The 23,235-nt window shown below is 38.0% G+C and overlaps 1 protein-coding gene and 1 long non-coding RNA gene across 4 annotated transcripts; both read right to left on the bottom strand.

The window, feature by feature from the left end:
- Positions 1–3,419: 3,419 nt before the first annotated feature.
- LOC129880558 (uncharacterized) lies at positions 3,420–16,159 on the bottom strand. Of its 2 annotated transcripts, XR_008765431.1 has the most exons (4): positions 15,875–16,159; positions 14,361–14,469; positions 12,532–12,746; positions 3,420–3,686 (listed from the first exon to the last, which is right to left on the bottom strand). It is a non-coding gene; the product is annotated as an uncharacterized LOC129880558 (long non-coding RNA). The 2 variants fall into 2 exon arrangements; XR_008765430.1 differs by lacking the exon at positions 3,420–3,686 and having other exon boundaries at positions 12,234–12,746; positions 15,875–16,157.
- A 2,751-nt stretch (positions 16,160–18,910) lies between these two features.
- LOC129880557 (protein NDL1-like) lies at positions 18,911–22,938 on the bottom strand. Of its 2 annotated transcripts, none has more exons than XM_055954640.1 (11): positions 22,625–22,938; positions 21,404–21,503; positions 21,164–21,261; positions 20,944–21,041; positions 20,728–20,788; positions 20,567–20,653; positions 20,407–20,484; positions 20,250–20,306; positions 20,081–20,136; positions 19,850–19,985; positions 18,911–19,468 (listed from the first exon to the last, which is right to left on the bottom strand). In XM_055954640.1, exons 1-11 carry the CDS (start codon positions 22,685–22,687, stop codon positions 19,238–19,240), a joined length of 1,065 nt encoding a protein of 354 aa, XP_055810615.1. In that variant the 5' UTR covers positions 22,688–22,938; the 3' UTR covers positions 18,911–19,237. The 2 variants fall into 2 exon arrangements, with proteins under 2 accessions (XP_055810615.1, XP_055810616.1); XM_055954641.1 differs by having other exon boundaries at positions 20,944–21,032; positions 22,625–22,937.
- Positions 22,939–23,235: the final 297 nt, after the last annotated feature.

Below are 23,235 nucleotides of genomic sequence, written 5' to 3'. Positions count from 1 at the left end.
CTGGGTATATGAAGTTTTTTATGAACCTTGAGAAAAAGAAGAGAATAGTGCGCTTCGAACTTGTTGACAATTTGCATTATTGTAGTGCAATAGCCACCATTCACTCGTGGGAAAAAAGGAAGATTCTGGAGCTTTTATAATACTATGTACGAATGGAGCGTTTAACTTTGCTAAATTTTTGTGTGATTTAAGTGTTAACATTAATATGATGCTGCTGGCAGTATTTCAACAAGTGGCCTTGGGAGCCCAAGTTGGCGCCAATGTGGCTACTTATGGAAGATGGTTACGGTGAAAAATCCCATAGGTATTCTTTATGATGTTCTGGTGAAGGTTGAATCAATTATATTCCCAGTGGATTTTGTTATTCTCAACTGCAAGGTTTACTTCGAGGATCTAATCATTCAAGAAAGACCATTCTTAGACACTGGACATGCTTTGATTGATATAGAGTCGGGACAACTGAGGTTTATATTGAATAATGAACAGGTTATTTTCAATATATGTCAGTCAATTAAGCATCATAATCATATGCGAGTAGTCTCAGTGTTCGATCTTATTGATGAGGTGCAATCAGAAGTACCTATTGAGGAGTGACTGGGTGTTGAAGCATTAGCGGCAGTGATCATGAATTTTAATGGAAAGTACAACAAGATGGTTAATGCACTTGATGGTATAGGGAATTAAAATTTTACACCAAAGAAACTCGACTTAGATGTGAAGAACATAGCAACCCCACATGCAAAATCATCCATTAATGAACCTTCAATATTAAAGCTAAAAGCCCTTCATTCTTACTAGAAATATGTGTTCTTGGGGCCCGACAACACCTTGTCGGTCATTATCGTGACTGACCTAAGCGAAAGGTAAGTGGTAGCATTGAATTCTATATCGAAGGACTTCAAGAGAGAAATTGGATGGTCCATAGTTGATATCATAAGCATCTTACCAGGCATATATTCTCATAGAATCCAACTCATCCCAGATTGCAAACCTAACATTGAGCACCAGAGAAGACTTAACCCACCTATGCAAGAATTCATCAAGAAAAAGATCATTAAGTGGCTAGATACTGGAGTAGTTTATCCGATTACTGATAGTAAATGGGTAAGTACTGTACAATGTATGCCTAAGGAAAGAGGAATCGTTGTGGTGCAGAATGCAAAGAATAAGATCATTCTGATGAGGCCAGACACTGAATGGAGAGTATGTATGAACTATTGCAAAGTGAATGCATGGATAGAGAAGGATCACTTCCCAATATCGTTCATGGACCAGATATTAGACCATTTTGCTAGTAAACGGTGGTATTTATTTTTTTGATGGTTATTCAAGCTATAATCATATAACAATTGCACCCGAAGACCAAAGAAAACTACTTTTACTTGCCTGTATGGGACATTCACTTTCAAAAGGATGCCATTCAGCCAGTGTAATACACTGATGAGTTTTAAACATTGCATGATGTCCATATTTTCATACATGGTAGAGGACACTATTGAAGTTTTTATGGATGATTTTTCAGTTGTTGGTGACTCGTTCGATGATTTCTTAGCTCATCCGGGTGATGTACTTAAGAGGTGTGAAGAATGCAGTCTCATGCTCAACTGGAAGAAGTGTCACTTCATGGTAAAATAAGGCATGGTTCTTGGACATAATATCTCAAACAAATGCATTGAAGTTGATCGAGCAAAGATTGAGGTGATCAAAAAGTTGCCCCCTCATATCTCTATAAAGGGTGTAAAAAGCTTTCTGAGACATGTGGGATTTTATCACAAATTCATCAAAGACTTCTCCAAAATAGCACACCTATTACACAAACTACTCGAAAAGGAGATAAAGTTTGTTTTTTATGGGCCAGTCTGAAGGCACTTGAAAAGTTGAAAGAGAAGTTGATTTTGACACCCATCATCATCTCACTAAATTGGGAACAATCATTTGATGTTATGTGTGATGCGAGTGGGGTGGTACTTGGCATAGTGTTAGGGAAAAGGCGTAAAAAGATTCTTCATCCCATATACTATGCTAGCAAAGCCCTCAATGTTGCTCAAAGGAACTACACAGTGACCGAGAAAGGTTGCTTGTCATGGTCTTTGCATTTAAAAATTTCAGATCCTACTTGCTTGGACAAAAGTCATTGTACACACTGATCAGGCGGCATTGAGATACCTTATGGAAAAGAAGGATGCGAAGCCAAGACTGATTCTTTAGGTGCTACTTTTCCAAGAGTTTGACTTCAAAGTTAGAGACCAAAGAGGGACTGAGAATCAGGTTACCGATCACTTATCTAGACTAGAAGAAGATGCAATGCTAAAGTTGGAAGATGGGATTCTGATAGATGACATTTTCCCAGATGAACAAGTTTTGGATGCATCACATGATCTAATTCTGTAGTTTGCAGATGTTGTCATTACTTGGTGAGTGATGTGGTTCCTTCAGATTTATTTTTTCACCAACGCCGAAAGTTTATGTCTGATGTAAAGAAGTTTTTCTGGGAAGAACCATATTTTTTTCATGTTTGTGCTAATGGGATTATTCTTCATTGCATACCAGAGGTCGAGGTGATGAGTATTTTATAGGCATGTCATTCGTCGCCTGTTGGAGGTCATCATTGTGATATCTAGACAGCATACAAGATATTACAATGTGAGTACTATTGGCCTACCATTCATCAAGGTCTCATGATTTTACCAAATCATGCAATCATTGTCAAAGAGAAGAAGGTATTTCGAGGAAACATGAACTCCCACTAACTCATATTTCGGTGATTGAATTATTCAATGTGTGGTGTATTGACTTTATGGAACCATTGGTGAGTTCAAATGGGATGAAGCACATACTTGTTGCGGTTGACTATGTTTCTAAATAGGTGAAAGCTATAGCTCTTTCTAACAATGAAGGAAAGATGTCACCATATTCCTCAAACAAAATATTTTCTCCAGATTTAGTACACCAAGGGCAATAATCAACAATAGAGGTTTCCACTTTTGTAATAGGTTGTTCAAAGCGTTTCTTGAAAAGTATGGGGTTTGACATATGTGGCCACTTATTACCATCTACAGACTAGTGGGCAAGTTGAAGTTCCAAACCACAAGATCAAGCAAATCCTGGCAAGATGGTGAATGTGAATAAAACAGATTGATCAAGAAAGTTTGATTACGCTTTATGGGTATATTGCACTGCATTCAAGACTCTCATAGGCATGTCACCTTGATGTCTTGTCATACATGTGGAGTTGGAGCACAAAGTCATATGGGTGCTTAAAAAGCTAAATTTAGATGTCACGACCCAATTCCTCAAGTCATGATGGCACCTACTATAACCCACTAGTAGGTAAGCCAACCCGTCAACCTGAAATTTCAAGTAATGGGTTTGAGCGCAGAAACTAAACAAGAGTAGCGAATTATAAAGATAAGCAAAAGTAAACCAAAACATGATATAAACAACTAAAGATCCCTCCCATAACCTGGAAGTCACAAGTCCAGAGTTGCTACAAAATAAAAGATGAGTACAAGTCCCGAAAGTTGACCAAAAGTATATACAAAAACTAGCTAGTCTCAAAAGGCAAAAGATGGTCCATCCATACTGAAGGAGACAGAAATGATCCAAAAATGCCAAGTGCTCACCCTAGTCTCCGAAGCTGACTGCAATAGGCTCGATCTATCCATGGCAATAGCTGATGCTCTATCCTACATCACGAAAGTAGATGCAGAGTGTAGTATGAGTACCAAGACAATAGATGCCCAGTAGGCATCATAGGCCGACTGAGCAGAAAAGGTGAAAACAATATAAAAAATAGGAATAAGCCTAAATAGGAATCAACATAAACATCTAAAGTGAAAAGAGTACTATCTACGAGGGCTACAACTAACTATACCTAATTAGGGCACCATAAGCCCAATAGGGACACTTGTGCACAAGTTAAATAAAAACCCGAACAAACCCCCATAAGCCCCTCAAGTACACAGAATAGCTATAACTACCAAGGCTAGGAACCAAAAATCTGCGAGGTCAGGAATCAAAGAACTGTATCATTTCCAAACCTAGAATCTCTAAGAGTAAATGAACTAGAGGTGACTTAGGGGTCGAGGTCGGGATTGGGACCCAGATGCTCGCCCGAATGTCCAACATGACCAAGGCCGGGACTGGGTACCCAGATGCTAGCCGTAACACATCAATATGATCGAGGCCAGGACTGGGTACCCTGATGCTCGTCATACTAGCAAGCCGACAGAGGCTGGGGCTGGGTACCCGAAAGTTCACAGATAATTCTTACCCTGGTACCGAATATTCTCCTTTCCAAATAGACAGCCTCCAAAACTTAAACTGGAGCCGAAGCCAAATGATTATGAAATTTAGTATTGCCAACGTATTTCGAAAGCTATGACTATGCCAAGTGATCGATGAGGATGCTCTTAAGAGCAAGGGTATCACCTAGCTAAGGCCAAACTATCAAGCACTAATCCGCTACACCATTCTACAATAATTTAAGTCCACTGGAGCGAAGTCGGGGCATCTAAAGCAAGTTTACATCATATACGAAGGCCAGAATACTCCACAGTATCAACAATATGCTTATTCAACTTTCCTTATAATACTAACAAATAACGACAAGAAACACATGCTTCCAAATACCCGAAAAACCCAATAAAAAACCTAAAGCATAATTTCTAACACCTAAGATATACAATTAAATAACCCAACCCAAATTTCAACTATTTCAACATGCTTTCACACATTCTAGCTCAATCTAAAGAAAGGTAAATCATAGCCTAATCGTAGGCTAAACACGCGAGCTCCAAATTACTATGCCGGAGCTTTTCCCTTTCGAACGTCCTCGAAACACTGCCACGCTATCAAAAATAGAATCAACACGTCGTTATGGTTGTTTAGACACTAAGTTCATAATTTTCAGAGACGGACCAATTTCGAGGTCTAAAATGGGAATTATGGGACCCGCATCCGAAATTCTGGATTCCTAGAGGGTCAAAAGGGTCATGGGGATGCAATAGTGGAGAAACCCTTGATGAATTGTCTATAATACCCAGCCAATCCAATGAATCTCTGAATCTCCGTAACAGATGTGAGCCTAGCCCAACCACTAATAGCCTCAATCTTCATCAGATCCACCCTAAAACCCGCAACTAATGGTAATCGGACCTCAAGTCAATCTTAGAAAACACGGTCGCACCCTGAAGCTGGTTGAATAGATCATCGATACAAGGCATGGGGTAACAGTTTTTCACCGCCACCTTGTTCAGCTTTCTGTAATCAACACACATCCGCATAGTCCCATCCTTCTTCTTAACAAAAAGGACGGATGCACCCCAAAGTGACACACTCAGGTGAATAAAGCCCTTACCTAGAAGATCCTCAAGCTGCACAATGAGCTCCTTGAGCTCTGTGATGGCCATACGGTAAGATGATATAGAAATGGGCTTATTTCCTGGCTTCAAATCTATGAAAAAGTCACTATCTCTCTCTGGGGTAGGCCAGGTAGGTCAGTAGGGAAGACATCAGTATACTCTCTAACCACAGGGACTGAATCAACAGTAGCGGCCTCGCTAAAAATATCATGGACATATGCTAAGTACGCCAAGCACCCGTACGTAACTTGCCGCCGGGCCCACATAAAGGATATGATCCCAGTTGGTGAGCGACTATAAATGCCCTTACACAAGATTGGGGGAATGCCATGCATGGCTAATGTAACGGTCTTGGCATAACAGTCTAAAATCGCATGATTAGGGGATAGCCAATCCATGCCCAGAATAATATCGAAGTCCAACATATCAAGTAAAATAAGATCTTCCCAAGTCTCATGCCCTTGAATAGTCACCATACAGGATCTACAAACCTGATGCACTACTAAAGAATCCCCTATCGAGGTTGAAACATGCAACAGCACCTCAACTGACTAATAAGCAATACCTAGACGTGGAGCAAAATATATAGACACATAGGAATACATGGAACCTAGATAAAATAAAGCTGAAGCAGTCTGCTGACAAATAAGGATAGTACTTGTGATAACATCATCTGATGCCTCAGCCTCTGCCCTCGTCGAAGAAGCATAGAAATGGCCCTGTCAGCCTCCCCCACAACCATTCACCCTGCCACCTGACCTACCTCCCCGAACAACCTGCTGACCATTGCCGCAACCATGACCCCAATCTATACCTCTTGGTGGAGGTGGCGCTACTGCCAAAGGTCTAGCTTGGTCGGGACACTCTCTAGCCTAGTGCTTTAGTGAGCCACAATCAAAGCATCCTAAAGCTGAGAGGCCCGTGATAACTCATCCGCAGTAGGAAGGAAGCGGACCTGATCCCCTTGACCTCTGCTCTGCGGTGGAACCCCCCGAATGAGGCTAATTACCTTTAACTACTGGCAGGGCGACCTGAACCGGCCAGCTGGACTGATCTTGTTGGTACCTATCCTGCTGGAACTGCTAGCAGGGCCTTTCATAACTATCATGGCCCTTAGACTGCGACCCACTATAGCTTCCCTGATGTTTGTGCCTCTTATCGCTACCTCCTTGGGCCTGGCGATGAATAATCTCAATCGTACGGGCATGATCCACCACATCTAGAAAATAGCAGCATGTGGAAACTAATTTATCGGTCCCCAACCTCAGGTAAGTCTCAATCCACGTACAAAACATTGTACCCGCTCTCCTTAATGGGTAGAATCATAGTGGCATGTCGAGATAACTAATGAAATCTAGTCTCGTACTCGATAGTCGTCATGTGGACCTGCTCCAACCAAGTAAAATGATCTTGGAGTCGGTCCCTAACACTCCTAGGGATGTATCGAGCCAGGAAAGCCTCTAAGAACTGGGCTCATGTCAATGGTGGTGAACCAGCTGGCCTGGACTGCAAATAAGAGTACCACCACTGTCTGCCTACCCTTCTAAACTGGTGAGCAGTGAAGTTGGCGCCTCTGGACTCCACAAGACCTAAGGAATGGAGCTACTCCTGATAGGTAGTCAAGAACTCCATGGCATCCTCGCCAATAGCTCTAGAAAATATCGAGGGTGACAGCCTCTGAAATACCCCTAACATCTTCTTCTCTTGTAATGACATCACACCCTCCGAAACGGCTAGTGGGGGTGCAACAACTGGTGGAGGCGGCTAAACCTTAGGTGCTGGCTGGGCAGGCAAATCCTGCGATGTTGGTATGCCGGCTACTGGGTCGGGGCTTGTGGTACAACCCCAATAGCTGTGAGGAGCTGCACAATCGCTGCCTACAGTGTTGGGGTCATAACTGGTGCGGCTGTAGGCTGTGCTACTAGTGGTGGCCCCTTCAACTGAGGAGGAATGGGAGTATCCATATGCTCCTCTACCAGCTCTGGCTCTATCTTCGAGTCGGGAGCTGGTGCTGCTCCCCTAACTACCCCATGGGCAAGGCGAATGTAGTAGCAGACGCTTTGAGCCGAAAGACATGGAGTATGGGTAGTTTAGCTTACTTGTCTACTACGAAGCGACCCCTAGCCTTAGACATCCATTCTTTGGCTAATTGGATGATTAGGTTGGACATCTCAAATTTTGGACCAATTTTGGCTTTTGTTGGAGCTCGATCATCTTTATTGGACCAAATTCATGGCCGACAGTTTGAGGATAGAGCATTGGTAGATCTTCGAGAGTTAGTATTGTGAGGCGAGGGTGGCCAGGCTTCTATAGATTTGGATGGTATACTACGATTTGATGGTTGCCTTTGTGTTACCAGAGTTAGGGACTTCATTCAGTTAATCCTTCGCGAGGCCCATGATTCTTGGTACTCTATCCATCCAAGAACCGCGAAGATGTATTAGGATTTGAGACAACATTACTAGTGGTGTGGTATGAGGACAGATATAGCTGAGTATGTATCTCTTTGTTTAAGTTGCCAGCAGGTTAAGGCCGAGCATCAACGGCCTGGTGGAGTCTTTCAGAGATTACCCATTCCCAAGTGAAAATAGGAACGGATTACCATGGACTTAGTGATGAGATTTCCTTGGAACCTAGAGGTAATGATGGTATTTGGGTCATCATTGATCGATTGACCAAGTCAGTGCATTTTTTGCCACTACGATCCACTTTTACTGCAGATCGTCTAGCTCAAATCTATATTCAGGAGGTGGTCCATCTGCATGGGGTACCAGTGTCTATCATATCAGATAGGGGATCTTAGTTTACTTCTAATTTCTGGAGGGCCTTTCAGAGAGAGTTAGGCACCCGGGTTGAAATTAGCATGGCATTTCATCCATAGATCGACGGCCAGTCAGAGCGTACTATTCAGGTTTTGTAGGATATGATACGAGCTTATGTATTATAGTTCAAGGGTCATTGGGAGTAGTACTTTCCTTTGGCGGAGTTTGCGTACAATAATAACTACCACTCTAGTATTCAGATGGCCTTGTTCGAGGCCTTATATGGTAGGCGTTGTCGCACTCCGATTGGTTGGTTTGAGTCTCAAATCCTGGGATGCATAGTATCAATTTACTTCAGGATGCCATAGCCAGAGTCCGGGTTATTCAGGATAGGCTGAGGACAGCTTAGAGTAGGCACCAGAGTTATGTTGATCGCAGGCGTCGGCCCTTAAGCTTCGAGGTGGGAGATCAGGTGTTCATATGGGTGTCTCCCTTGAAGGGCGTGATGAGATTCGGCATGCGAGGTACGCTTAGTCCCAAGTATATTGGGCTTTTTGAGATTCAGAGGACAATTGGAGAGGTTGCTTATGAGTTGTCTTTGCCACCAGTATTTTCAGCTATACACCTTATTTTTCATGTTTCTATGTTGCTCCGATACATTCTAGATGAGTCTCACGTGCTTCAATATGATTTTGTTGAGTTGGATGATCGCTTGACTTTTTTTGAGAAGCCGATTGTTATTCTAGCCATAGATGTTCACCAGCTTCATTCTAAGTCTATCCTTGTGGTTAAGGTTCAGTGGCGCCATCGTCATATCGAGGAGGCTACATGGGAGACCGAGCACGAGATGCGGGAGCAATTCCTCAGCTTATTTGTCCCTCCAGGTATACCCTTGTCTTTACTTTCGCGGATGAAAGTTCTTTTAGTAGTGGATGTTGTAATAACTTTAAATGTCATTTTTGAATTTTTTGTAAAATGACCATTTTACCCCTCTTTAGTTGCTCCAAGTCGTTTCTAATTGGTATCAGGTGTTGATTTTTAAAAAATCCTATGAAAAGTTAAGTCTTTGAAAATTTTGAGTTTTTATAAGCTTTAAGTGTTCAAAAGTAGTATTTGGGGCCAACCAGAGCTACGTGTCTCGAAACATAATTCTGTCGATTCTAGTAGCTCTGAAATGTCAAAATTGTCTAGAAGAGTTTACGGAAACAGTTTTGGAGTTGTAACCAAGATTTGAGGTCTTGAGTTGAGAATTTGAGGAATTTTAGGGCAAGATTTGACTTTAGTTAACTTTTGGAGTTCCATGCTCGGAATGGAATTCCGACGACTGTGTTGGATTTAGGGGATGGCTTTTGGTCTAGAAGAAGTGTTGGCTGAATTTTTAGAGGTCCCAAGCCCATTTTGGTATTTTGAGGCCTAAGATGGTTTAGTTGCGACTTTTCGAGTTTTGGATCAAGAAGACCTCGAATTTAAATTTTGATGGTTCCATCAACTCCGGAATGGACAAATTAGGCTAGTAGCATAGTTTTCATGACTATCGAGGCAATCTATACGAGTTTGGGGCCATTTGGCGCTTTTGGCTTTGAAAGTTAGCCAATAGTTGACTTTGGTCAATATTCTTGAAAAACGCATTCGGATGAAAATTATGACGGTGCAGTTAGTTCTGGAATATCAATTTTGGTCTGGAACGACCCTTCGTTCTCTTTCCGAGGCTTTCGGTCTAATCTCGAGGCCCGTTGTGGAATATGGCTTGAAATGACACTTGGGTGTGCGACCTACTTTTTATTAAAATAAGCTTGTATGGGAATTCTGAATGCATCATTGAGTCCGGAATGTCGAATTTAGTGGAGTAGCATACCTAATTTATTTTTATCGGGTTTCGAACGAATCCCAAGCACCCCATCGGAGATTTTGGACTTTTCCAAAATCTGTGTTGCAGAAAATCTGGTGCAAGCAGACCCTTTTTGGGGGGTTTTGTCTCAATTTTAAAACCCTTTATCTTTGGCTATAAAGCTCCAAATTGGGTGATTCAAAGACAAATTTGTGACATTTTTCAAGGAGAATGCATTAGGGAGCTTGGGAGCTGATTTGGGGCATTCGATTGAGGTAAAATCTTGATTCTAATAGCTGTGATGTCCATTTTCGGAGTTAATTCTTGAATAACTTTGAGAATTTATTTCTTGGCCTATATAAACCCAATTTTGGTGATTCAAGGGTCTAAATTCAAGAGAATTTTGTGGGGAATCTGTTGATGAGCTCGGAATCTCGAGGAGAGACTTTGTTTGAGGTAAAACTTCAAATTTAGAGGCTGGTTGTTATGTGTTCGAGTTAGAATTGTGTTGATCTTTGAGGGGCTGGTTCTTGCTCATTTTGACTACGATTGCAGTGTTTCTTTGGGCTAAATTGTGAGGTTTTCGGCAAGGATCATCGTGGTGCTATTGGTTTAGGCCGGGAGTTCATCACTTGTGGTAATTTTCTACTCCTAAAATGCTGTCTTTTTCCATTGTCTTAGCTAGAACTCGGGTTTTGTTGCATGATCGTGTTGGGGCTGTGATTATGTGTAAATTATGTTCCTGTTTGGAACACAAGTTGAGAATAGTAATCAGAACCTATTTTGGGGGTTAATTCTGAAATTTTGAATGCGGGTCCAACAATTTCCGTTTTAGACCCTGTTCTAGTGGGTAAGTAAGGCTTATGAAGGATCCTCCCACCAAGTTATTAACCACCACTTGGTTGACTTCGTTCAATGAGTGGTAACAAATTTAGAGCAAGACTTAGTTAGACAACCCATGATTTAGGAATTCAACCATTTTCTTTTTAAACCTTACCACACCTTATGTATGGCTTCACCCGATAGTTGTCCAAAGTTGTTATTCTCATTCCTCAATCTCAACATCCATAAGGGTAAGAAAAATCTTTTAAGGAAAGTAGCCTTCAATTCAACCCAAGAAGTAATCGACCCTTGTGGAAATTCTTTTAGCAATGAGGTGGCTTCACCGGTTAGTGAGAACGGGAACAACCATAGGCATACGGACTCTTGGCTAATGTTATGCATCTAAAAATGCAAGAAAACATCAATAAACTTTCAGTGGTGCCAATTTGCATCTTCTAAGGCTTGACCTCTTAACAACCCCTTCATGTGTAGTAGATGAAGCATAGGATTAGTCATTTGAAATACAGCACTCCCTACCTCCGGTAGTAGGCGAATTGCTCTAGCCACACCCAATTTCATGGGTGCTTCATCAGCGGTGAACATATTGCCCACGTCACCAACACTTTCATTGTCGCCCACTTGGCTCATTATGCCTTGTTTTTGAATCCAACAACACAAAACACAAAGTAACAAGAACATAAATACACACAAATTCAAATTTCAAAGTCAAACAAGAGATGACCATTAACCGATCCTCAATAATTGCGCAATTTTTGATAAATACTCAACTATATCCCATTTTACAAGGCATAGGCGGTCGTTTGTAAAAAAAATATCCAACTTTAGAGGTCGGGGTCGAATCACAAAGATTGGAAGATGGGATCACTCTCAATTGATTTCTCAATTCAACACAAACTAGCAAATTGAATTCTCAACAAGCATATATATAAAACTAGAGAACTTACTACGCTTCGCACGGTTAAAAGAGGCCTCATTTTATTTATAAAATAATTTATTTTATATTCACATATTATAAATAACAAAAATATATCACATATACCTAAAAAAAAAACTTATCATTCTTTACATCATGTCCAATTTCACAAAGGAAAGGAAAAGAAAAGGAACATAATTTCATTCTCTTTGTTTTAATATTATGTTTGATTCTGTCTTTATTCAATGGTTTTTTTCTTCACTCCCCTTTCATCTATTCCTCCTTATCCGCCACAAAATTAAAGTCACCCCTTTAGATACAGGAAATTTTTGTTCTCCACCCAAAATTAGACTTAAGCATTCAAAAATTAACAGTACTCCCGTTTCAAAAGAATTAAATTTACTAACTACAATTTTCACCGCCTTCTATATAATTGAAACCAAAAAAGAAGAAAATGCAGTAACCTCAAGACATAAGAGTAGAATTTTAGAGTACAAAGAGAGAGAATTTTGCAAGACTTGATATATGCATGAAGTACATATACTTACTATGAAAAATATAACAACCTAAGGGCATAGAGAATTCTATTCTATAACTTGCCAGTTGCTATGCATTTATGACCATCACTTCACTAAAATACTTCTACTATAAAATAAAGAGGAAAACTCACAAATTCATTCTTATTAGAGATGAATAAGATGAGGACAAATGTATGAAGACAATGCTAGAGATAAAACTGAAGTAATTGTTTTATCAAGGTGAATATTGAAATAGCATAAAGTATATGAGTAAATTTAGAACATCTATGTACAAAGAGTTTACATTATACTTCACACTTTTTTGAGTTCTGTCCAATGAAAATCTTCATCCTGAAATTGAGTAGTCCTGGCAGTAAATACAGATGTTAATCTGCTAAAAAAATATGGTAAACACATATAAGACACAAAGATCTTGCTTATCAAGATTCCATCTTCTAGTGGTTGAATATCTGATAATTCAGTACAAATCTTATTTTCACTGCATCACATCTTTCAACCCTAAAAGAATGACACAAAAAAATATGAAGAAATTTGATTATCATAAAACCTCAGAAAAAGAGTCTACATGCATCTCACTTCACAACAATATATGTAGTTCTAACATTAGTTCCGCCATCTATAAATAAGCTAAATAACCACTCTTGATATAGCTTATACATATGATCTCTGTAAAAAAAGAAGTTGAGTCTCTACTCACGCAATCAAGCAAATGGAGTATAGTATTTTGCGGTCAAAACAACTAAGTCTGACATAGTCAATGTATTCTACCTATGTTTGTTGATATATGGTGCACTGGTATTTAATTTTTGCAACCACAATTCAAAATAACTTGACATAGTCACCAGGTAAACTGAAGAAAATTTGCTAAGTATTGAAATAAAATTGCATCGTTAATCACTGTCATGAATTATCATATAGAGTCAGGTTTAGGAAGAGAGAGAAAAGAGAAGAAGAAAAATGCAAGCGCACATTCAAATCGAAGTTCTCAAATTTGTCACTAATTGGAATACCTAAACTTGTGTTTGCACAATTAGATTTAACCAACACATTCTACTAACAATAAAGAAGGGGAGTTTTGGAGTAACTGGTAAAGTTGTTGCCATGTGACCAGGAGGTCATGGGTTCAAGCCTTAGAAACAGCCTCTGGCAGAAATGCAAGGTAAGGCTGCGTACAATAGACCCTTGTGGTCGGGCCCTTCCCCAAAAGATGGGATGGGTGATCCATAAGATCATTTGGCGAGGTTCAGCCGGATCTTTCTGGAAATAAAAACCCACTTGACTGTAAGGAAAGGGGAAAGGTCTTTTTTTTATAGAGAGAGAGTAAGGGGGGTTTTCTGTGCATAGCGGGAGCTTTAGTGCACCGGACTGCCCTTTATTCTACTAACAATAAAATAAATACTTAAAGAAAATATAAAAGTCAACCTAACAACATTTAAGATATATCATAAATTCATGAAATAAATGAGAATTGCAAGATGATACTTCAAATCTCCTTAACTTTAAGCACACTATGATCTAAGTGAATGTTCCACAAAATCAAATAACCCTTTTAAATAATGAAGAAAAAACTTATTTTTATAATTAAGGGAAGAAAAATTGTTTTTCTGTATGTTGTACCACTCATCAATTTTTCTTGGATGACTTTCTCAAATTATTGAATTTATATAATTGTTCATTTTGTTTCCCGTTTGGCCCTGGTCGAGTTGAAAGCTTTTATAATCCAAAGACTCTTGTGATCAAGTCCTTACCAATCTTCTTTAGTCTTAGTGACCGGATTAATTAATATAAGTTGCGCCTGCTAGGATAAAAAAGGTAAAGCATTCTCTACTAAGATGTAATATTTTTTTATCATTTCCCGAATGAGTTGATTTCTCAAAATACTGCTATATGAAAGTGTTTAATATATAAAACCATGTAACATTTTTTTCTATATCACATGGCGAATTTAGTGAATATCACAAAGTGGACAGTAAAACAAAAATGATGAAAATATCAGTGTCATAACAATACAAAAGTTATACATGAATTCTGAATACTGGATACAAAGTTGAGAAAATACTAACCAAACATGAATAGAGCAAACAAAACTCACAAATGAAAGAGGAGATTTACCTTTGACAAAAACATGTACAAACAAATCTCACAATCTCTTTGGTTCATCGTCCTCTTCTCAGAAAATCTGAAATATTGTGTAAACTTCTTCTTTGCGCCTCATCCTTCACTTTTTGGAGAAAAAAGATTAGGACTAAATGAGGAAAATTTGACATTCAAACAAAAAACACTATTCTCAAGCATGACAACAACTCAAATAATGAATATTTAAAGCATGGAGAATTAAATGAATATCACAAAGTTGACAATAAAACAGCCAAAAAATAAACATTTCAGCGTCACAACGACTCAAAAATCAGGTATGAATTTAAAATGCTAGATAAATAGTTAATAAAATACGGACTAAAGATGAAAGTGCACAAACAAATCTCACAATCAAAAAAGGAGATTCAAAGAAAGAAGAGGACCAAAGAAATCTCACAAGGACTTCTTAAAATCATATTTAAGCCAAAAAGAAAACCAAATGCGGATTGTTACAATCACGATCAATAGTAAAATCATCCATTCCACAGTTGATCTAGAGGTTGCACCGGTGTTCTTCCGGTTAACAACTTCAAAAGGACTACTCTGTAACTATAGATATCACAATTTTGTGTAACCTTCATGGTGTAAGCATATTCTGAAATGGAAAGAAGCAGAGCCATTTAACAAAGGTTCGATAGAAAAATTAAAAAGTGGATGCGTCTCCTTACTCTCTTCAAATAGTTCATCAAATAAACAAAGTTTGTCATATATAGTTCTATTTAATTAAAACAACTATTTATTCATATCATGACAAAGGACATATTCTTTTGGAGTGACATTCAAATTGAACATCAAAACAGTACGATACTATTTGAGGAAAGGAGTAAACGTGTAAGAAAGAGTTTACAACCGCACCTTAAAAGTATTGCTATGACGACTGTGAGTAAAGACAGAGAAAAAGAAACCAATCAAACATGAAACTTCTAAAGGGCAATTGATTTCCCCTTCATTGATTTTTTTCGGCCTGAGTGGTATGGAAATTGGAGGATGTGAAAGTTTTAGGGAGAATGGAGATAAACTTTTAGACGGCCTTTTGCAAGAGAGGGAAATAACTGTTCGAATCCGAATTCTCTGTTTTCCTGTTGGAATTTGTTTTTCTATTTGAATGAACTGAATAAGTGAGAAAGTGGCAAAACATAAACAACATTCTAAGTCAAAGAGGCATGCCGACTTCGTGACAAGGCCTTGATCCATACAGATGGAATCGCGACCTTTCCTTTCCCTTGTTGATGTGGCTGGTCACACTCAATTTAGACCTGATCGTGCGTGAGAGGCGGGTGCTCCAACCCAAAGTATGAAACTAAGCGAAGTATAGCGAAAGACACTGTACCGACAAAAAAGTACAGAGTTGCTTTACCGATAGCGAGAGCAAGAAAACTCGTGAGGCATGCTGGCTTCAATTCCTCTTATATATATATATATATAGAGAGAGAGAGAAATTCTTACAGCAGTAGTATAATAAAATGGTTGAGGCAGGAAAAGTTGCATACCTGGGCTGTTTGCACGAGAGGAAAACAAATTTACTCTTGCTTTCTCTTCTAGTAATAGGTCTTTCATGTATGAAAGTATGTGGTAAAGATTTGATTACATTCTTTAATATTTGGAAGCAAAAGAGTAAAACGCAAGAACAGAGAGATAGTAAAAGGGATCTGGTAGGGGGAGAGAGAGAAGGGAAAAGAAAGTCTTTGAGCGGTGCGGCGTTTTTCTGTTGCGTTGCACCTCTTACGGGCTTCATTAGATGTTTGGAAGAGGAGATTAAAAATAAATAAAAATTTACGCAAAAATATATCCAATTCCTGCATTTTAGTTGCGCCACATCACCAAGTTAAAAATTTTCTTTTATATATGCCTATATATATATAAGATTAGAGATTTTAAGAACTATTAAAAGTAATAAATATCAAGTATTAAAAATAGGAAATCAACACAAATAAAATCTATCAAGGTTGAAAAACACATGAAATGTTCGCATTCCGATGTGATTTCAACTCAATAGGCAAAGATTGATCACAATCAAATTCATTGATACATGGATAGAATTTGATCTAGGCTACATAATTACACAAATCTCAATTCAACCTTGGAACCTTCCAAAGGAAGTACTTGACCCCTCGAGTATGTTTTTTCCCTTCAGCTTTCGTCTCCTTACTTGAGTTGGACCGGTGGAATGTCGATCTAGGTTTACGTAGTGTCAGTCGTATCACCCCTTCACTCTCCAGTTCTCTTGGGATCGGTAGAACACCGATTGAACATTGTACCACACCAATGAAACACCAGTATTGAGGCAGCTTTACTCCCGTCAAGCTCGCATTAAGTCGACGAGACGCCTATTGGTATCTGCAGGATGCCGACTGCTTCACCAGTGTGCTTCAGTGAGTTTTAGCTTCAAATTCTCCTACTTTGATTTCTCCAAGGAATGCCTGCATAAAAGAGAACTAGGATTTAAAACCCCTTCAATTAGCATCAAAACACAATAATAATTAACGAATTTGAGTCTAATGAGTTGGCAAAATACCAACTCATCACTCCTAAAAATAATAATCTACCTAGTTTAATGGGACTATCCTCGAAAAATTATTCAAAAACAAAAAATGAGAAGCCCAACCTAATAATTAAAATAAATTATCGAAAGTTCTCCCACCCCACACATAAGATCATCTTTTATCCTCAAAGCAAGTTATTGCAAAATTCAAGACAAGGGTCAGAACTACTCTCGGATGCCCTCTAGGGCTTAGCTAGTAACATATGTCTTCTAATTTCCATTAAAGATCGCACGACCCCACACATCTGGTCAAATGTGCTCCTTAGCTTTACTTTTGGGTACTCAGACTTTTGTCAATCTATACATCATAAAGAACACAAAAGTAACACTATATATAAAAAGAAATTAAAATAAGAAACTATACTACTACAAATTGGTTGCCTCCAATAAGCGCTTTATTTAACATTGTAGCACGATGCCTCTCAATTTATTCATCTGACATGGAAATTGCAGTCTTTTGTTTTCCTCATCCTCAACCTAATATGGCTCAACTCGCTGCCTGTTTATCATGAACGTAGCACTCTTGTCTTCATGCCATAGCCCAACTTCTCCTTGTGGAATCATTCGAACTACTTCAAACAACCCAAACCATTTTAACTTAAGCTTTTTGGGGAAAGGCCTTAGGCATGAATTAAACATATTTTTCGTTATCAATGGTAGCAACTCTTTTTTTGTAGATCTAGATAGGAATTGATTCCTCGTAATATATCTTATCTTGAACACTACTCGTCCTTGTTGAGACATGTAAAGAACCTGATTCTTATATGTATTTATTTGTTATGTTTTGTCACTCGTTTGTTGATCATCAAAATTTTATATTGCCTTAGTACATAACACTGTTAACTCACATTGTTCTCTCTGACACATGTAGTTTTTAGGATTTAAAGTTACCTTTATGTAATTCATAGGCCAGGGGGACTTGAGGCCGCAAATTCATTCTCTTATAAAAAGGCAAGTTTAAGGTTTCTTACTACAAATCCAATATTAGTGGGTGTTTGTATTGAATTAAAGTAGCTTTAAACTTTTAAGCTTTTTTTTTGTTAGTTTTGAAAGTGTTTTATAACTTATAGCTTTTAACTTCCTTTACATGATTATACATAATGAAAGCTTAATGCATCAAATTACCTTCAAAACTAATAATCCATTCCAACCAACATTTGTATCCATTGTTTGTGGACATGGTTACTGTGTGCGCGTGCGTATCCAATAAAAGAGCCATGATGAAGCCAAACGTTGTTTTATCATCCTCTAAAGCCTTGCAACAATGATTTTCTGGTTTCACCCATCAAGTGTTCCCTTTTTAAATCATTTTTATTTATTGAAGTTGGGGATACAAACTCGGTAAGGCTATGGGAGAAGACTCGAATGACTTTTTAGTTTTGATGGGTTGCACCACGGACAAGCAGTTAAGCCTGTTTTTATTTATTTTGGTGATGGATATATTGACGCGATAAATTTAAGATAAGGTGGCATGGTGTATGTTATTTGCAGATAACATAGTTCTAATTGATTAGAATAGTGACGAAATTAATGCTAAGATGGAGTTTTGGAGAAAATACTTGGAGTGTAAGATACGACATGACACAACTCCAACTTATCGAGGACATGACTTTAGATATGAGGTTGTGGAGGACACAAATTAAGATAAAAAGTTACTAGTTAGTAGTGTGTTGTCTTGTTATCCATCCATACTAGTAGTTGTAGTATTGCTTCTATAGCTTCCAATTCTTCAATTTCTTGTTGTTATTTATTGCTTTGTACTTTGATTATTATATTATTTTATTGTAGTTATTGTCCTATTTTCTTTTAACTTCTGTTACTTCTTTTCTTTTTTTGATTGCTTTGGACTAATTTTTCCTTTCAACTAAGGGTCTATCGAAAACAACCTTTTTATCTCAGACTCCATTTTTGTGGGATTATACGGTGTATGTTGTAGTTGGATAGAAGGTAGGATAGGAAGGCAGTCATCCATCATCAAAAAATATTAATCACCAACACATTTGCTGACTTGTTACTCATTCATCATAATCATGGACAAATGTCTCCTTTGTGATTAGTACAGCTCACAATAACATTATCCTTTTTATCAAGAAAAGAAACCACAATAGCAATATCTTTTATGACCCTTTCTGCCTACAATGAATGAATTACAATATTTCCCTTCCTATGTGCATTAAAGAATTTTACCTGCCTATCTACAATCCATATCTACCCTCCTTTTTACCCTTAAATATCCCCCAAAACTAACCAGAAATGAAAACTATAGGGATTTTAAATTTTACAAGGTTTAAATAGAATTCAGTATTTAATTTTAAGCACCGTGGATCTTGGATGCAATCCGAGTCTTGATAGGTTTCAGTTTTAAGCCCATGCTTTCTGGAGAGAGAAGTTCAGGAGCAATGCAAGATGCACTGAGAGGACTTCTAGGGCTGCCACTGAACTGATTTGGTCTGTATAGTCCATACCCCATGAGGAAAAACTCCATTGGTATTAACATAGCATGTGGCTGCTCTTCTGTCACCATTGATCCACACGCCTGTACCTGCAATCATACTCATTCCTTATTCCCTATATTCTGCTGCATTTACGACATCCAAAGACAGCAAATGGTCCTTTAGGCACTAACAACTGAATGGGGTTAAACTAATTATCCGTGTAGTGTGTACAAACGAGCGAGATTTGGAGGCACCTAATTTGCTTTAATAGGCAAATTTTGTATTGACTAAATAAAGCAGAATAGATATAGAGTAATATAACTGACCCAACTGATTACGGAGAGGCACAGTTGGTTGGTTGTATGATATATAAATAGTATCTAGCCCAGCTAATAAATATCAGTAAATATTAAACTACACAAGGAATTCATAGCATGTTCACAATAAATTGAAATGGGGTGTCAGTAAAAATAAAATTGATGACATACCTCAACTAGGGCGCTGAATCTTCGATCTAATTTAGCAGTCATATGGAGAGCCTCTGAATGGAAAGGAGAATCATCCCCGACAAATATGAGGGTTCGACATTTGAGTGTTTTTAATCCATCTGTGATATCAGGTCTCCTGCTCATTCATAAAAGCAAACTTAGAGAGGTGTTGACAAGTATGCAAATGATGAAATCGGTCAAGTATTTAAGCAGTAATGTCTAGTTTGCTACCCATCAATGGCTTGAAGAAAGCGCCAAACATTCATCTTCTGCCTCTCATCTAGCAACTGCAACGTTAAAGGAACCCAGAAAGAAGAGAATATGCTTCAACAATATGTAATCGAAGAATAAGAATCATTTTGAACAATTGTTCATATACTAACACAATGGAGGCATTTACCCTTCTGCATGCTTGAGCTATATCTGATTCTGGAACATCTGCAGATCCACGAACTTCCTGATCCATTTGAAAACCTTCTTATTCAATCCAATCGGTAGGGGAAAAAAGACATGCCAAAATCTCTAAGTGAAAACACTAGGGAATGCATGTAGGGTACCTTGCTGAAGTAGCGGTGCAGCAGAAACTCTTCCAGAACACCACACATCCCATAGAAGTATAGTAAATTTGACATGACCTATATTAACAATAGTCTCCTCTTTCATACAATGGATTTTCTTCTCACAACATAAAGGTAAATAGATGATATAAAATGATACCTTATTGTAAAACCATTCAGCCCATGAAGGTGCTCTGCATAAAGGGGAAACAAGAATCAAACCAAGAACGCGCTCCTTATGCTTTATCTGTGGCACATGAGCGTTGTTAGCAAAGTTCAACCACATACCACCAATTTAAAGAATTATTGGAGAAGACATACAGCAAATAAGGTGAGTATGTAAGCACCAGCAATTACTCCCATACACATCACTGCTCCAAGCCTAAAAACAGCAAGAATCTCATCATTAGTAAGAAAGAGCTCCTCAACTTAACAAAGATACCTAATAAGTCAAAAGGGTCAGAAAAAGATGGGGTTGACAGACTTTAGATAAGCATGAGGAAAACACTGAGGGACAAACAATACTAAAGTGATTACCCAAAATAGTTAAGAACCTCAACTATCTGATCTGTTAAATCATCCACCGATGGTACAGGATTCTCTGAACAAATTGCTGCAGCACCCAACTGCAAGAGCTCTTGTAGAATTCCAAGAAGAGAACTATGTAAGTAATGGAATACAGTAAAAGAGAGTTTGACAACAAATAGAAGAAAACCCAATATGACTTCATGAAATAAAACTTGGCCAGTTCACAGACCTCATGCCCAGGAGGACTAACGTGGTAAATGCAAAAATTGTGGAGCAGCAAAGAAGCTGCTTCCGGACAGAAGAACAGTCCTTGGAAACATGACATATCTGCAAGGACGAATGAGAAAGTATAGCATAAAAATAGAAGCAAGCATATAACACAAGACTATATAGGCGATATAAGAGTACATGAATAGAAAATCCCCAAAAAGGGATATATGAAACTAGAGGATATAAATCTATCACTAACGATTTAGTGCGAGATCAGGATAAGTGATCAGTGCCGACTTCTCTTGGTCCCCATAAACTATAACTGACACAGAACCACGGCCAGTACGTATAATATGCTCCTGCAAAAAGGTCATTTGTATCATAATAATTGATCAGAAGATAGAAGATCCATCATGTAAAAAGTATCTCATCCCTCAAATATATCATCCATGGAAATTCTATTAACTAGTATAATTTTTAAAACAGAACGACTGTTCAAGTAAAATATAAATGCAAATAGTAAACTAATATCATCAAGTAGACAGAATGTACTCCATTCCAAGAAATAAAATGTCTAACAAGAAATCTTCTGAATTATTAGATAAAGGGTATAAGAGAATCAAAATTGAGATGAGGAGGATGGAGACAGATGCTAGTGGATGGTTTTCCGTTGCGTCAACATTTTAGTGGCTTATCATTATTAGGTCAATAATGCTAATTCCTCTTTTAGTTTCAATCCTAGTGGTGAAGACTGAAGAAGTGCTTTCCCAACTTGTTGTTTTTAGAGATTGCTCCCCCTCTTTTGTGAAGACTGAAGAAATGCTTTCCCTACTTGTGGTTTTTAGAGATTGATCCCTCTCTCCAAAAACTGATCCTGCCTCAAATCCAACACCCGACTCAAATAGAATTTCGAAAAGAATGTCGCTGCCTCATCAACATTACACAGGACCACCTAATTTACTCCCTAGATAGGACTAACAAAGTTACCCTACTAATCCTTATGGCTTAACAATCCAAATAAGAAGTCATTTCGCAAGTGTAGGATGAGTTAACAACATTTAAGACAACAAAGAGGATATGGGCCTAAATGACAGAACAAATAGACAGAAATTCAAAGAGAGTTTGAACCCCCATTAAAAAGGGAAAAAATCAGCAAAAAGTGTTTTAATTATACATGAACCAGATAGTAATAAATCAGTAAATTAGCTGTAAAGCTAATCCATTGATACACACAAACCATAAAAAGTGAAACAATTCTAAATGACGTAAAAAATTAAAGGGGAAGACAACGGTTTTCTCCTTCATGAGAAATTCCCAATAAATTTATGCATGCAAACGCAATCAAGCCAAATACTTTTGGTCAATACATGGTATTTTTCAAAAAAATTGTATACATATATAGGGACTCAAAATCTTGATCTTTCTCCACACACATTAAAAGAGGCAAATGGTAGGCGTCAAATATAGAAAAAAATTGAACCTTTCCACCAAGATAGATTGTCTCAACATCTAGGGAAACGGAATCGCTGCTTGAATCTGACATGGCATTTGGTTATCTGCGTGCACAGCTAGCCAAGAAGCTACTCCCCTCTCTCTCTCTCTCTCTATAAATGTTTCACTTTATGTACATATATAGATAAAATATATGTAGAAAAAGAAAGAAGAGGAGGCCCTTGAGCTTCAATGGCTTCGATACCAAGCGATTCTCCCTTTTCTTTTTCCGTCAATGTTTGATTGTTTTCTCTCTCTCTATACTTTCGATTTCTGTTCCTTCCTTCTCGCTACACATTTTCCCTACGGTGCTTTTTCTATTTTTTTTATTATTTTAAACGCGCGTGAATTCACTCTTTATCACTTAAATATATTTAAATTTAATCTTACTCCCTTCATTTTATTTTGTTCGGACTATTTTGTTTAGTCCATTTAAAAAATAATATTTCTTTTTTTTTAATTAATTTTTTAATTTTAATTTTTTACATAGCATGTTTAAGATCATAAATGTATTAAAATATTTGTAATCTTAAACATGTTGTGTGAAAATTTTAGATTTAAAAAATTGATAAAAAAAGGAAAAAGAGACGTGATTTTAAA

This window comes from Solanum dulcamara, chromosome 2 (genome assembly GCF_947179165.1).
Source record: "Solanum dulcamara chromosome 2, daSolDulc1.2, whole genome shotgun sequence".
Classification (NCBI taxonomy): Eukaryota; Viridiplantae; Streptophyta; class Magnoliopsida; order Solanales; family Solanaceae; genus Solanum; species Solanum dulcamara.
The sequence above is the reverse complement of the archived record's forward strand: the minus strand, read 5'-3'. Positions and strand labels throughout refer to the sequence as shown.